At 42.1% G+C, this 16,430-nt stretch overlaps 1 protein-coding gene across 5 annotated transcripts in view; it reads left to right on the plus strand.

The window, feature by feature from the left end:
• The first annotated feature begins 370 nt into the window (after positions 1 to 370).
• SS18 (SS18 subunit of BAF chromatin remodeling complex) overlaps positions 371 to 16,430 on the plus strand; it is a 109,923-nt gene continuing 93,863 nt past the window's right edge. For 2 of the 5 annotated variants that reach the window (XM_089675713.1, XM_089675712.1), the window contains exons 1-2: positions 387 to 760; positions 9,415 to 9,491. In XM_089675713.1, coding sequence (XP_089531839.1) covers positions 692 to 760; positions 9,415 to 9,491 — 146 coding nt within the window. In that variant the 5' untranslated portion in view covers positions 387 to 691. Of the gene's footprint in view, positions 761 to 9,414; positions 9,492 to 16,430 lie in introns of all 5 variants that reach the window. The other 3 variants (XM_089675710.1, XM_089675708.1, XM_089675709.1) reach the window with 3 other exon arrangements.

A 16,430-nucleotide genomic window follows, 5' to 3' on the forward strand; every position in this document is an offset into this window, starting at 1 on the left:
CTGCACGGGGGTGTGTTGGCTGTAATGTCCGACACACAATAGTCCAGTGGTTTCACGTCCATAGATATTAGTGTGGGCTGCGGTCACACGTTCCCATTATTACCCTGGAATTCTGCTCTAGCACACCACAGAACACAGCCCGCTACCACTATCAGCTCAAACTGCCGTTCCTCCGCCTCCACCCGGACAGGGATAAGTGCAGCCAGTCACGGCTACACAACACCGTACATTTCAATATTAAAGCTCGGCATTCAAACACTAGAAGAAACACGACGCATTGATTGCATTCTACGAGCACCCCCCTCTCCGGGACTGTACCAAGTGCGCGTTACTCATGCCTCAATGGATTCTGGGATGGCTGGACCTGACCCAAGAGACGCCAGAGGGGTGTTTGAATGAGCTTTTAAGGTTTTAGTAACTCTTACGGCTACAATGTCCCCTATGTGACTCCCCAGGCCGCTCGTAGTACGTTGCTGTATATAAGGGTTAGTGAACGCCCGTATGCGAGGCATGAATAACTGAAGCTGGAGGCGGGAGTATAGTTCTCTCCCCTGTCATTGTTGTACGTGGTACAGTCCGGGAGTCTGGCAGTGTCTCGGCGCGGGGAAGGTGATCTGCTCCAGCCGTTATTCCTCCGGTGTTGTGTCCGCTCGGTGTGTAGGTGTGTGCGGTGCTCGGCCTCTGCGGTGACATGTCGGTGGCCTTTGCAGCTCCCCGGCAGCGGGGGAAGGGGGAGATAACCCCGGCTGCCATCCAGAAGGTGAGACACAAAAGAGGGACGATCGTTATAGGGAGAGGTGGGTGTCCTGACGGGTAATGGGGCATGGGAGGCCGGCCTGGATAGAGAGGAGGCATGAACAAGGGGGGATGGGTTCATCTGAGCGTGTCTGTTTATACTGGGAGTAGATTTCCCAGCTTTATTTATCTCTGGTGAACAATAGTGAGCTCCTCAGACCAGCCTGTCCCCTCCAGCCAAAGTCATACAAACACAGGCTACACAAGGGCCCCAAAGTGTGAGACCAATCCAGGCTTCTGGGCTCCATCATCCTGACCCCTGCTCCTAAGCTTCACACCTGAGCGTAGCGGGAACTCACGCTCCCACTTGCGGGGGTTTTCAAGCCTTTTTTCTTGTACATAGGGCAGGCGTCCCCTTGAATGGTCTGCTCTACACTCAACAAACGTCCCAGATAGGGTTGCCACTTCGTCCCTTTAAACCCGAGCACATATTAATGACACAGGTTCTGAGGATAATTTAACATCTTCTTGCCCGGCCTATAACAGATTGACGGCCGGGCAGGACACTCACCGTTGTGACTGGGCGTCATATGACTTTCTGTCAAAACGAGCCGCTCTCGGGGCCGCACAGCGGCGCCATCTGTAACTGGCTGTGTCCATGGGATACAGCCAATGACACATCACTGCACCAGCCCATTGCCAGTGTCATGTGACCAATCACAGCAGATCACATGTCGATTGTATACAATGGATGGCTTCCTGTCATGCCATCCATTGTATACAATTATTTTGTTAGCTGTGACTGGTCAAGGCAGTCACATGATACAGACAGGGCCAATCACAGCCCATCTGTATCATGTGATCAGATTTGCCCAATCACAGCTATTCACAATAAAAGACTGAATGAATCAGTTTCATTCAGTAACAATGATTGCAAATATCAATGAAATACATTGGTATTAGCAATCATAATGTGTTAAAAAAAATACTGATCACTTACCCTGAGTAGTTCAATGTTACTATGGTAACATTGTATTGCTTTGGTCATAGTGTGCTGAAAAATAAAATAGCAAAAAAAGTAATAAAAAATAGAAATATTTGAAAAAAAATACAAATGAAATTATTATTATTGTTTTCACCAAAGAAATGTAGCAGAATACATTTTGACCTAAATTTATGAAGAAATGTTATTTATTTGCAAAATTTTATAACCGCAATGAAGAAAAGTGTGTTTTGTGTGGTTTTTTTGTTTTTTTTTCAAAAGTTTCAGTTTTTTTTTTTTCATTTAGCAAAAAAATAAAAAACTCAGTGGTGATTAAATACCACCAAAAGAAAGCTCTATTTGTGTGAAAAAAAATGATAAAAATTTCATATGGGTACAGTGTTGCATGACCGTGCAATTGTCATTCAAAATGCGACAGCCCTGAAAGCTGACAATTGGCCTGGGCAGGAAGGGGGTATAAGTTTTACAGGACAATTATGACAAAAAAAATTACACCGTCAAAAAACTCCCCATGCCTCTTATGAAATACATCGGACTGTGCAAAAAAAGGGTCAGAAATGTAGCAAAATGCATCTTGGCCTAAATTTATGAATAACAATTATTTATATTTTAAACTTTTATAACAGAAACAAAGAAAAATATTTTTGTTTTTTTTTTCAAAATTGTTGGTCTTTTTTTGTTCATTTAGCAAAAAATAACCCCAGCAGTGATTAAATACCACCAAAAGAAAGCTCTAGTTGTGTGAACAAAATGATAAAATTTTAGTTTGGGTACAGTGTTGCATGACCGCGCAATTGTCATTCAAATTGCGACAGCTCTGAAAGCTGAAAATTGGCCTGGGCAATATATAAGTGGGCGGTATAAGTGCCCGGTATTGAAGTGGTTAATGTAGGTAAGGCACTACAGTGGTGTAGACATTTTTTTAAAAAACTGCTTGTCCAGGGACTAAATCGGTGCCCCAATCTACTTTTCCCTCATGACAATCTACTTCTGATTAAAAAATGTTTTTTTTTCCAACCAAAACCGTATTTAAATTTGAGGTGCTTTAAGTAATGTCTGGGGCTTTTAAAAACAAAAGGCACTTTATGGCGACTTAAACATTTTAATATTTTTAATATTGCACTGTTTATCTCCTCCTCCCCTTCCTGCCTGTCTCCAGCACAGAACCCAGGGACTGGCAGGGAGGAGAGAGACCTTGCAGTGTAATGAGCAGTGATTGGGTGCTCCTCAGGAAAGGGGAGTGTCAGGCTTATCCTTTTATCCCTTTCACTGCCAGAGCTGTTTTTGCATTTTTTGCACAAGTTTACAAAATCATTTAAGGCCTGAAGATTATACAAAACCACCGAACATAATATATTTTCTGAAAGCTTAGACCCTAGAGAATAAAATAGTGCTAGTTCTAATTTGTTATGTCACACAATATTACCACAATGGTCTAGGAAATGCAAAGTTTCAGTAAAAAAAATACACAAGGTAATTTTAGGGCACAAAAAGCAATAAATGATCCAATTGTTTTGTAAAATATAAGACAAAGTTGCATCAAGTAAATAGATATCCAACATGTCAAACCATAAATTTGCGTGCGCTCGTGGAATGGCAACAAAGTTTAGTACACTATATTTTTTTTTATAGGTGACGCTTTTAAAGCTCCTTATAAGTCATCAGTTTAGTGTTACAGAGAAGGTTTGGTGCTAGAATTATTGCCCTCTGTCTGGCGTGTGCGGTGATATGTAACATGTATCAAAATCATCGTTTTCATGCGTAGGCGCCCCAGCTCATGCTTTTATGTTTGTACATGCGTACCTATGTTGGGGGGGCTCAAAACATTTGGGGGGGTAGTTTAACCACTTCAAGTCCGGACACTTTTACCCCCTTCCTGCCCAGGCCAATTTTCAGCTTTCAGAGCTGTCACACTTTGAATGACAATTGCGTGGTCATGCAACACTGAACCCATATGAATTTTTTAGAATTTTTTTGAGACCGTTAAAACTTTATTTTGGTGGTATTTATTTACCACTGGGTTTGTTTTTGCTATATAAATGAAAAAAGCCAAAAATTTTGAAAAAAAGTGTTTTTCTTATACAATTTTGCAAATATCTTTCTTCATTAATCTTGGACAAAATGTGTTCAGCTATCTTTTTAGTAAAAAAACCCCCAAATTTAGTTAATAACCAAAAATTGTAAATTTTCAAAAAACATTTTTTTTTTTTATGTTTTTTTTAACATACTGTCACCCTAGCAGTACAGGGACATATTTCCTACTGTGCATGGGAAGGGGTTATACAGGAGAAGAGACATGCAGAGTTTTATCTACAAGAACAAAAAAACCTAACCTTTAAAAGAGAAGTATGGTCTTTCTATAATAAAATAAAGTTACACTCCCCGAGGTGAATTGATCCGATGCTGCAACTGTACCCTGCTGGTTCTGCACTGAGAACTGACCGATCAAACGCCACTGATCACTTAGTTCTCCCCCCTCTGTTCTGAGCAGAGAGCCATGACTGTCAGTCTCAAGCTCTGCCCCTCCAGTGCTCTCTAGAGTGCCGGGCTGTGGACGAGCAGGAGGGGGCGGCTCGAGCTCTTGGTGGATGTCTGAGAAGTTCAGCTAGCTGCCGGTCCAGTCTAGGTGGATGACGATCATATGGTCAGGATCTTTTCAGAGCCTGGACTGTCTCTACCTGCTGTTGGCTGAAAACAGGTTACAGGAGTGCAGAGCAAACTGCACTCCTGTGATCCATAGAAGTATAGCCGAAATAGCTTTTGCTTTACTTCTCCTTTAAGTCTAGGTTCACACATTTGCAGTTGGTGCAGCTTGCGTTTGTGTGGGCACAGCAGCCTATTTATTTGAATGGGAAAACGCAGGGGAAAAAGTCCTCAACCCCCTCTTTAAAAATACGACTGCATAGAACCACATGGTGCTTTTGCACCATGCAATTTCCTGCACCCAAAAGCGCATGTTGGTGTGCCTTAGGCTAGATTCATATTATTGTGTTGGGGGGTTTGCTGTGCCCACACAAAATACACTGCTGTTTAGGAAAGACATGAGGGTGGCATTCATTTTTAATGGCACCCCCACACACTGGAAACCCTGATGAATTTTGCTATGCGCGGAAACATATGGTGCCGAAGCACCAAGCGGTTTCTGTGTGGCCGCAGTTTCAGAAAGGGTCAGAAACCTTTTCTCTGTGTTTCCTGTAGGTACAGTATCCATTGCTCAAAAGATACAATTCAAAACATTAATAACATATAAAGCCATTTATAACTCTGCCCCATATTACATCACCAATCTTGTCTCCAAATATCACCCAAACCGTACTCTCCTCTCCTCGCACGACCTCCTGCTCTCTAGCTCCCTTGTCTCCTCCTCCCATGCTCGTCTCCAGGACTTCTCCAGAGCTTCCCCCATCCTCTGGAATTCTCTACCCCAATTTATCAGACTATCGCCTACTCTGCTCACTTTTAGTCGATCTCTGAAAACCTATCTCTTCAGGGAAGCCTATCCTGCTGTCAGCTAATAATGGAATCTTCTACTCTTCCTACCAGTCCATCCCCCACAGTTACTACCTTTTTCACCACTAGCCCCTCCCTTCTAGATTGTAAGCTCCAAGGTTCATTGCCCTCCTATTCCTCTTGTATTGAACTGTATTGTTGCTGTATTGTCTCCCATTATATTGTATAGCGGTGAGAAAACTATTGGCGCTATATAAATCCTGTATAATAATATTAAAATGATTGAAAGGATCCTTAAGAAGGGTACACATGGTCCAAACATCAGCCAGTTTAGCAGGAACTGACCGACGTTCAGACCATGTTTACAGCTGTCCTTCCAACAGAATCCAGTCTAAGGGACATGCTGGAAAACCAGCATGCAATCAGTGCTAGCAGCCAGTGGTTTGTTCTGGTGGATGGTGGGGGAGAGGCAGGAGAGTCCTCCTGTCAACACAAAGGCACAGCAGGAGAGATTGTTTCTGTTAGTACAGCAATTTTTTGTGTGGTGTTTTTGTTTTTTGTTTTTTTTCGCTCAGCCCGTTGGGCTGGAAAAAAGAAAACTGAATGTGTGTACCGGGTATCGGGCCTTATTCACACAGGAGTATCTATCTGTACTCTTGTGTGAAGGGCCATCTTTGCCTGCATGGGATGCATTGAAGCTCCAATTAATGCTGTGTAGGACAGATGCCTGTATCCCAACACAGTTGAAAAAACAAATTTGTCAACAGACTCTTTATTGCAGAGCTCTCCTCCTCCTTCACATTTTGGTACTTTATTTGGGGAGGTTCTTGCTTTTTGACAGGTACCTGCTCCCCGACCTACGGTCAGATTGCTGTGGCGATCCCTGCGGAAGTTGCCCCCTTCCCCCGCAGCCTTCTGGAACATGTCACAGGTCCCAGTAAGCTGCGGGACCATTCAGAGAGTTCGGCGAGCAGCTGGCTCTGAAGCTGCAAGCATTCATTAAGTGTTGAAGTGTTTGTAAATGCTCAAGGTTTTTTACTTCCATGCATTCTATGCATGAAGGTAATAAACCTTCTCTGTGCAGCAGCCCCCCCAATAACCAGCCAAGTCCCCTTTCGATCCTGTGATGTGCACTCAAGTCTCGGCTATCCTGGGACTCCCTCTCCTCATTCGCTGAAACAGCAGTGGGAGCCATTTGCTCCCGCTGCTGTCCATCACAGCCAATGAGCCAATGAAGAGAGAGGGGCGGGGTCAAGCCGAGGCTCCGTGTGTGAATGGACACATGGAGCAGCAGGTGCCCCCATAGCAAGTTGCTTGCTGTGGGGGCACCCAACAGGAGGGAATGGCTAGGTGAGCCTGCGGGGGACCTGAGAAGAGGAGGACCTGGGCTTCTCTGTGCAACACCACTGCACACAGCAGGTAAGTATAACATGTTTTTTATTTGTAGATAAAAAAAATTTGAGCCTTTAGTATCGCTTTAATTCATGTATGAAGTTTTGACTATCTTCTGGAGTATGTGTAGTGACAATTGGGGGTGCTTGATCTTGTATTACTCCCCCCCCCCCCCCCCCTTTTTTTGTATTGTTTCCCCAGTAAATATGTGTGGCTGCTCAGGTTAACCTCCCTGGAGGTATTCCCGAGTTTAGCTTGGGGTAAAGTTTCAGCACCACAAGCGGTAACCCCGAGCTACACTCAGGAATACCCTGCAGCGTTGCTCCGGGATTCCTTTTGCACTTACCTTGTCCTGCGCTCCTGCGATGTCCCCCCGTGCAGTGTCCCCGGCCGATGCCGGCATCTGTCTTCTGGGTTCCGTTCCCTGCAACGTCAGGACATTCGGGGGATGGAACTGGCGGGAAATTTAAAAATGTCAAAAAATGACATTCACTAAATACAGTAAAATTAAATCGTAAAACATTACTGTATCCAAGCATTTCACATACATTTTGTCCCTAGTGCTTTGTCCTGTGCCCTGCCTGCATTTTTACTGTTCTTTCTGCCTGGAAACTGAGAAACGTCCATGGCGTCCAAAAAGCGTCCCTTTTAGGTCAAACGCGATAGTAAATTAGAACTACTTGCAGAATTGAGTGATAATGATTCGTGGGGAAATTCGTTATCAGACAATGAAAATGATTTTGCAACTTTGCTCAGTGATGTGCGAATTTGGTGCTATATTTCAAATTTGTGTGTTTGGTTTGATTATGTTATTGAATTAAAATTATTATTATTTAATTTTTTATGATTATTTATTAAATTATAATTTGATTTCGTGTTTCAAATTTTAACATACCCGGGATGTTTACTAGACTCTTGTTCGGACAGATTTCAGTGAGTTATTCCTAAAAATTACAGACCTACAATAAAAAAAAAACTACATATTTCCATGCAAAAAAATGTACCGCTTTGAGCATAGAAATACTGACATAATCAGACCGCTAGAGAGGCTACGGGCCCATTCACACTTATACATTGTAGTAGAGTATGCTTCTGTGCATTGCATTGTCTTTATTTTGGCTATAGTACTGGGCAGCCTACCCTTGCTGCAACTATCAACGCTTGCAATGTATCACAATGCATGACAATGTGCAGCATTGGAAAACGTATCAGTTTTTGTCTGATCTATGGTCTGTTGGCCGCTCATTTAAGGTATACTGTCTTGATGTAAAGCACATTAACCACTTGCCGCCCAGCCACTGTAGAAATACGGGGGCAGGGTGGCATGGCTGGGCAAAAGCACGTTTTAAAATGCGCTTTTGCAAAACAGGTAGGGGGCGCGCACAAGGCGCGCCGCCACTCTACCTGCACCACCGATCCCTGCCGCGGGTTGTCAGTCGCCGGGTCACGGCCGGTCATTACCAGCTGTGTCCCGCCTATTAGCGGCAATCCCTGACAGAGAGCAGGGCTGCAGTAGCTCTACTTTCTGTCAGTTCTCTGACAGCTCCTGACATGCTGATCAGAAGAGAAGAGTTTATCTCTCCTGATCAGCGTGTCCCATGCAGTACACACCCCCGCCCCCTAGTAAAACACTTCCCTCACACAGTTAACCCTTTCAGTGAATAAAAAAGTTAACCCCTTCCTCCCCAGTGCCATTAGTACAGTGTCAGTGGTTTTTGTTTTTTTTTGCACTGATCACTGTATTGGTGTCACTGGGGATGTCAGCGACCCCAAGTTAGTTCCCCCCCAGTGTCAGAATGTCCGCCGCAGTCCTGCCATAAGTCGCTGATCGCCGCCATTATTAGAATTAAAAAAAATCCGAGTATCTTTCCCGCCATTTGTAAACGCTATAATTTTCACGTAAACCAATTAATTTACACGTATTTTTTTTTTTTTTAGCGAAGACATGTTGCAGAATGCATTTTGGCCGAAATTTATGACGAAATTTTGATTTTTACCTTTTTTTTTTTTTTTTTTTTTACTGGACATGTTTTATAGCAAAAAGTCCAAAATATTGTTTTTTTTTTCTCAAAATTGTCAGCCTTTTTTTTTTTTTTTTTCTTTTATAGCGCAAAAAATAAAAACCGCACGGGCGATCAAATACCACCGAAAGAAAGCTCTATTTGTGTGAAAAAAAGGACATAAATTTCAGTTATGTACAGTATTGCATGACCGCGCAATTGTCCATTAAACTAGCGCAGCGCTATATAGCAAAAAATGGCGTAAATTGCAGTATCTATACCATAGTTTGTAGACGCTATAACTTTCACACAAAGCAATCAATATACGCTTATTGGGATTTTTTTTACCAAAAACATGTAGCAGAATACCTTTTGGCCTAAATTTATAACTTACTTTGAGTTTACTATATATTTTTTTAGAGCTGAAAGTAAAAAATATTGTTTTTCTTAAAAATTTTTGGTCTTTTTTTTGTTTATAGCGTGAAAAATAAAAAGCGCACAGGTGATCAAATACCCCCAAAAGAAAGCTCTTATTTGTGTGAAAAAAAGGATGTAAATTTCGTTTGGGTGCAGCATTGCATGACCGCGCAATTATCAGTTGAATTAGTGCAGTGCCGAGTAGCAAAAAGAGGCCTGGTCATTAAGGGGGGTAAATCCTCAGGAGGGCAAGTGGTTAACTTGTCACAATATGCAGCAACACAGCGTTGAGGTGTAAATTGACCCTAAAAGTATTTGCAAAGTGTTTTTCAAGATATCACATACGTTATAATGTTTTTTTTTTTTTTCCCATGTATGTTTCTAGATGTTAAATTTACAAGTTTGCTTTCTTTACAGATGTTGGATGAAAATAATCATTTAATTCAATGTATTATGGACTATCAGAACAAAGGAAAAACTTCTGAATGTTCACAGTAAGTAAAATGAAACAATCCTGTATTATAACAGTAACCTTTTTTTGCCACTCCTTTCTTCTTTAAAGGAAAAGCTCGCCTTTAGAATATGTAACATGTTCCCAAAGCTGTGCCCTCTCCCTCCCTCTGACAGTACGGGGAGAAATATCCCCGTACTATCTGCCTGATTTGCAAACTGCATGGCTGTGTGGGGCTCCACCCACGCGGCTGCATCACTCATTCACAGAGTTCTGTAAATGAGTGCCTACAAGTCCCGGCAGCTTTAGTGGATGTCGGCTTGTAGTCTTTAATGAACTACCATGGCGCTGTGAAGCGTTGTGGTAGTTCATTGAATCTTCCTGTCAGAATATCTGCTTGACCGTACATCCCGTACGCCAAGCAGATATTCTGACAGGTCTGCAGGAGACCTGCATGGCATCAGCGGTCTACTTATCGCTGGTGCAATGCTTTACAGGCTCCTTTGGACAAAAATAATAAATGCACATTATTTTTTTTTTTTACCTGCAAAAAAAGTGCATTTATTATTTTTGTCCAAAAAGGTAACTTACCCTTTAAGACTCTTCTCTACATTGAGATTTTTTTCCATTGCAGCCATGGCTTTCTTCAACCTGGCTTTTGAACTACAGGATCAGCCTGTTGATTCTATCAGTGTGACCTTCCACACATGGTTCCTTTAGAGCCCTTAAGGCCACAAAAATTTCCCATTTCAACTGTTCTAACTTTTTCTCTACAGATATACACCCTGACAAGCTGCTTGCTTCCTCTCAAGCACTTATTAGTTTTGGACCTATTTGGGGAGGATTCTATACAAAGGTGGTGTACACCCACTTCGGATCTGATAGTGTCAAGTCTTAATAAAGAGTACCATACCAGTGAATGATGCACCCAGGGCCTGAGCAATAAGCAGTTTTAAGCTCTTTCTAAACTCTGTTCTCCCTGGCCGGACCTGCTCCCATTTTAGCTCTGACATCACTGTGCCAAACCATGAATGATTGGTTAAAATCCTTTAAATGAGATCTTGCTACTACTGCAGTTGGTCTTTTGACTATAGAAAACATAGAGCAAATGGCTGTAGCTTTGAACTTCGGTTGTGACTGTTGCTAACTTTCCTGGAATTATTTCTTATACTTTTGTCAGTACATATGCATAGGACCCTTTGAATAAAGCATTGATCTGTGAAAACGCTTTCAATATGTCTGATTCTTACAGCCTTTGAGAGACTTTACTAAAGGTAAATATACTGTGCACTGCAATTGCAAGTGCAGTTGCTTTATATCCAAGGGGAAGCTCTAAAATGAGGCTAAGCGCTGCAGATTTCTTTCATCCAGTCGTGCAAACAAAAATGCTGTGTTTTTATTTTCCTTGCACGTTCCCCTCAAATCTAGAGCAACTGCACTTTCAGTGTACTTCCAAGTGCACAGCCTATTTGCCTTTAGTAAATCAACCTCTACGTCTCTTCAAATCTTCTTTTGATACCATTATCAAAGATATTGCTGTTGGCAATATCACGTTTTTGGCCTTTCTATCTCTAAAGAAAACAAATCTATTTTATTTCTCTACTGCAACCACTCCCTCCACGTCCAGACCCCTAATCTTGGCTCCTAGTCCCCCTTCAAAGTCTGGGACTTAGTCTGCCAAAGCCTCAGACATTATATCTGCTGCAGGTGAAGGTGTGCCCTCATTTTCCAGTTCTCTGGCAAAATGGTTTCAAGGATTTCACTCCTGTCTGTTCACTGTTCTCAAACGCAAAAGAGAGCTTGTACCCCATTGCTGATCTCAGAGCTCTGAATGTCTTTCATCATTTCCCTTCACCAGGGACACTTTCTAGTTTCTGTGGACATTAAGGATGTGTACCTGTATGTCCCATTTTTCCAGTTCATCAACTTGCCCAATGCATTGCTTTGGTGCCGCTATACTCTATATACTATGGCTTCATACACAAAGGTGCTGGTCTCATTATTAGCCCTGCTATGCTCTCATGGCATACCCATTGTGGGATACTTACTTAGGCAGGCCATAAACTAGCAGATTTTCAGCCAAAAACATTTGTATTAAATTCTTTGTACATTCGATAAATTGACAAATTTTGAAAATTTCACTTGCTTTTAACATTTGATTTAAAAATTAATGTAATTCCGGAACTAAAGCCACATACACGGTCTGAAAATTTGTTAGTTCGAGAAAAATTTTCCAACCTGCACCTTCAAATTTTCTGGTAATTGAAAACGAATGTCAATTTGACCCCACTAATGATTAGAAAATTAAATGAGTGCTCCTAAAACTAACACATTATATATTTTTTTTTTTGTACTAAAATCTATGTGTATGGCCAGCATTACATGACCTCCTGTTGATGGACCAGTCAGAGTAGGCTTTGTTGGAACAATGTGATTTTGGCTGTCCGGACATGACATTGATTTGGATGGTTCCTGAACCTTCAGGAGCTCATTGTTAAAAGTGTCTGGGACTAGTCCTAGATACAACTTAGACCAGTGTAGCAGTGTGTTTCTCCACTGGAGGAACTTCAGATGTCCCAGATTCAAACTCTCCAGTCCAGGGGGAGTCTGATTCTCCACTTTTGCTTGAAAGTCTTGGACCTGATGTTAGTGTCCTTTGAAGCAGTTAGTTTGCCCAACTTCCCTCAAACTCTACAATGCAACATTCTCTCTTCATGGGACAAATGGAAGTACCAATTTGACACCGAGGATCAGATTGTCTTTGGCCTGGTGGCTAAGGAATCTATTCTGCAATTGGGTAAGTCCTTTCTTCCCATCATCTGGAAGAGCCTTGCAACAGATGGCAGTATGTTGGGCTAGAGAGGCATCCTGGTGGGGTGGAGTAATTGGGGCTGGGGTGTCAGTTCAGAACACTTGGTCATCGGAGGAGTCTTGTCCCCTGATCAACACTCCGGAGCTTCAGGCAATCTGGCTGCCTCTGCAGCACGGGAGGATCCTGGTGGAAAGTTATTGATTCAGTCAGACAACACTGCAGTGGGGAAATACATCGGTCATTAAGGTACGAACACAGCAGGGGAGAAGGGATAAATTGGATCCTGTCCTGGACATGTCCTTGCTTTGTACATCCAAAATGTAAACAACTGGAAGGCAAACTTCCTGAACACATGCCTGGACCTGTGCAGTTGCCCCATACTTGGATGTGTGGCAGGACCTATGTCACAGCTTTTCCTGTTAAGGCTCGTTCTACTTGATCTGTGATTGATGCCAAAAAACCCAAGAGTCTATTAACTGCTTTCCAAATTTGCATGGCTATCTCCAGTCTTTTGTTCACATGTTCTCAGTTATACCAGCTGGCTGTTGCAGCCTCATCTGATGTTTGCTTCCTTCAGGTGATCCTTGAGCAGCAGGCAGTCCCCAGTTATCTAATATTTTTTTTTTATTTTTCCCTTCAGTTGGACTACTCAAAGTTGAAGACTTTGTGTGTCCTTTTAGTGACTGAACAAGGAACAGATTTTTGTACTCGCCATAAAATCTTTTTCTTTTAAATTCCATCCCTGTTAATTTTGCTCCCAGTACCGCTTTTATTTATTTATTACAGGTACTTATATAGCGCTGTCAATTTACGCAGCGCTTTTACATATATATATATATATATATATATATATTTATTGTACATTCATATCAGTCCCTAACCCTCAAGGGGCGTACAGTCTAAGCTTTTCTACAAAAGCAAGGAATCCTGGTAGTAGGCTGGGTTGTCCTGGCCTATAGGTTTTGTTTGCCAGTCCATTTGTTGTTCACTCCTTCTTTAGGCGATGGTATAACCCACAGGGGCAGACTTCCTGTTTTTAAAGAAAAGGATTTGGGAAGTACAAAAATCCTATTGTAAAAGTCTATGTTCTTGGATCTTCCTTGTCCAGAAACTTGTGCCTTCTGCTTTGGCAGGCCATGGATGATGCAACTCCATCCAGCTGTTACTCCCACAGTCTGTATTATACACTGAAATGTGTAGGTGTGTTGTCCTCATCAGGTTTCAAAGTAAGAAATGCAGAGCTGCAGAAGTGGTAACCACTAAGCTACTGATGTCTGCCACTGCTCTATGGAGAGACAAGTAGCACTGAGTGCACAGTAACATGCTTAGTGAATTAAAAACATATTTCAATAAAATACACATCTAAATTGAAATACCATCAATGGCAACAAAGCTGTGTCAAGTCACACATTTATCAACTTAATGAAGATTTCTACTTTGGTGCATGATTTATAGTTTTCTTTTCAATAAATGTTTATTGGTTTTTCAATACTTCAGGTACAAAATACAAAGTGGACCAGTTTTTAAAGACAAATGGAATTACAGCCATAAACCGTAGTGAACAGCGGTTTTGCGTGTGTGAAGTATAGCTTAAGTAAATAATGATTCAGATAGCTTGTCCAAGAATAGAGGTAGAACAAACATTTTGTGTTGGACAGGTAAATGGTGTTTTAATAGGTTGTATGACTATATTTCAATGACCGACATCCGTGAAATAAACTATATCGGTGGAGGTATGTTAAAATGCTAGCAAAATATGAGATGTATAGATATCTCATGGTTCAAGAGGCTTCCCTGCGGAGGAGCTGAAAAAACAGAAATCGAAAGAGGGGAGAAAGAGAGAGAAGAACAGAGACAAGTAAAGAACGGATGTTCACAACGCCTAAATGCAGTCAGATATAGTCAAGTCATAGTGAAATAAAGCTATTTACTGAGATTTCTGGGTGGGCGTATTAAATCCACGGAGTCCAAGTTTTAAAGAATTTCTTGTGGGTGTCTGAGAGTATACTAGCCAGTTTTGCATTTATTAAAAAGAAGTCAAGGCAACGGTGAAATTTTATACAAAAGGTACAAACTGCTGCTTCCAGGCCTTCGCTATGGTTTGTTTAGCCGCCAGTAGCACGTGAGTGGCTAGTATATATTTGTGTTTAGATATACCTGGAGTAGAGATGAGCGAAGAAATGAAAAATTCGATTCGGCTGATTCGGCGAATTCCAGTGTGAAATTCGATTCGATGCGAATTTCTCCGCTACGAAGATGACTTATTTAAAGGGTTTCTAGGCTTCAGAGAGCCTTTAAATTAGTGCAGAACACTGTACCTTTAATTTAAATGCCCTTGGAGATGAGGAAGGAGAAGGAGAAGGAGAAGGATGAGAAGAAGGAGAAGGAGAAGGATGAGAAGAAGGAGAAGGAGAAGGATGAGAAGAAGGAGAAGGATGAGAAGAAGAAGGAGAAGGATGAGAAGAAGAAGGAGAAGGATGAGAAGAAGAAGGAGAAGGATGAGAAGAAGGAGAAGGATGAGAAGAAGGAGAAGGAGAAGGATGAGAAGAAGGAGAAGGAGAAGGATGAGAAGAAGGAGAAGGAGAAGGATGAGAAGAAGGAGAAGGAGAAGGATGAGAAGAAGGAGAAGGATGAGAAGAAGGAGAAGGATGAGAAGAAGGAGAAGGATGAGAAGAAGGAGAAGGATGAGAAGAAGGAGAAGGATGAGAAGAAGGAGAAGGATGAGAAGAAGGAGAAGGATGAGAAGAAGGAGAAGGATGAGAAGAAGGAGAAGGATGAGAAGAAGGAGAAGGATGAGAAGAAGGAGAAGGATGAGAAGAAGGAGAAGGATGAGAAGAAGGAGAAGGATGAGAAGAAGGAGAAGGATGAGAAGAAGGAGAAGGATGAGAAGAAGAAGGCTGAGAAGGAGAAGGAGAAGGATGAGAAGAAGGAGAAGGATGAGAAGAAGGAGAAGGATGAGAAGAAGGAGAAGGATGAGAAGAAGGAGAAGGATGAGAAGGAGAAGGATGAGAAGAAGAAGGCTGAGAAGAAGGAGAAGGAGAAGGATGAGAAGAAGGAGAAGGATGAGAAGAAGGAGAAGGATGAGAAGGAGAAGGAGAAGGATGAGAAGAAGGAGAAGGAGAAGGATGAGAAGAAAGAGAAGGATGAGAAGAAGGAGAAGGATGAGAAGGAGAAGGATGAGAAGGAGAAGGATGAGAAGAAGAAGGATGAGAAGAAGAAGGATGAGAAGAAGAAGGATGAGAAGAAGAAGGATGAGAAGGAGAATGATGAGAAGAAGAAGGATGAGAAGGAGAATGATGAGAAGAAGGAGAATGATGAGAAGAAGGAGAAGGATGATAAGAAGGAGAAGGATGATAAGAAGGAGAAGGAAGAGAAGAAGGAGAAGGAGAAGGATGAGAAGAAGGAGAAGGATGAGAAGAAGGAGAAGGATGAGAAGAAGGAGAAGGATGAGAAGAAGGAGAAGGATGAGAAGAAGGAGAAGGATGAGAAGAAGGAGAAGGAGAAGGATGAGAAGAAGGAGAAGGATGAGAAGAAGAAGAAGGATGAGAAGAAGGAGAAGGATGAGAAGAAGGAGAAGGAGAAGGATGAGAAGAATGAGAAGAAGGAGAAGGAGAAGGATGAGAAGAAGGAGAAGGATGAGAAGAAGGAGAAGGATGAGAAGAAGGAGAAGGATGAGAAGAAGGAGAAGAAGAATGAGAAGAAGGAGAAGGAGAAGGAGAAGAAGGAGAAGGATGAGAAGAAGGAGAAGGATGAGAAGAAGGAGAAGGATGAGAAGAAGGAGAAGGATGAGAAGAAGGAGAAGGATGAGAAGAAGGAGAAGGATGAGAAGAAGGAGAAGGATGAGAAGAAGGAGAAGGATGAGAAGAAGGAGAAGGATGAGAAGAAGGAGAAGGATGAGAAGAAGGAGAAGAAGGATGAGAAGGAGAAGGATGAGAAGAAGAAGGATGAGAAGAAGGATGAGAAGAAGGAGAAGGATGAGAAGAAGGAGAAGGATGAGAAGAAGGAGAAGGATGAGAAGAAGGAGAAGGATGAGAAGAAGGAGAAGGATGAGAAGAAGGAGAAGGATGAGAAGAAGGAGAAGGAGAAGGATGAGAAGAAAAAGGATGAGGAGAAGGAGAAGGATGAGAAGAAGGAGAAGGAGAAGGATGAGAAGAAAAAGGATGAGGAGAA

This window comes from Staurois parvus, unplaced genomic scaffold (assembly GCF_062004578.1).
Source record: "Staurois parvus isolate SC_StPar_1 unplaced genomic scaffold, SC_StPar_1.0 ptg000157l, whole genome shotgun sequence".
In the NCBI taxonomy this organism is placed as follows: Eukaryota; Metazoa; Chordata; class Amphibia; order Anura; family Ranidae; genus Staurois; species Staurois parvus.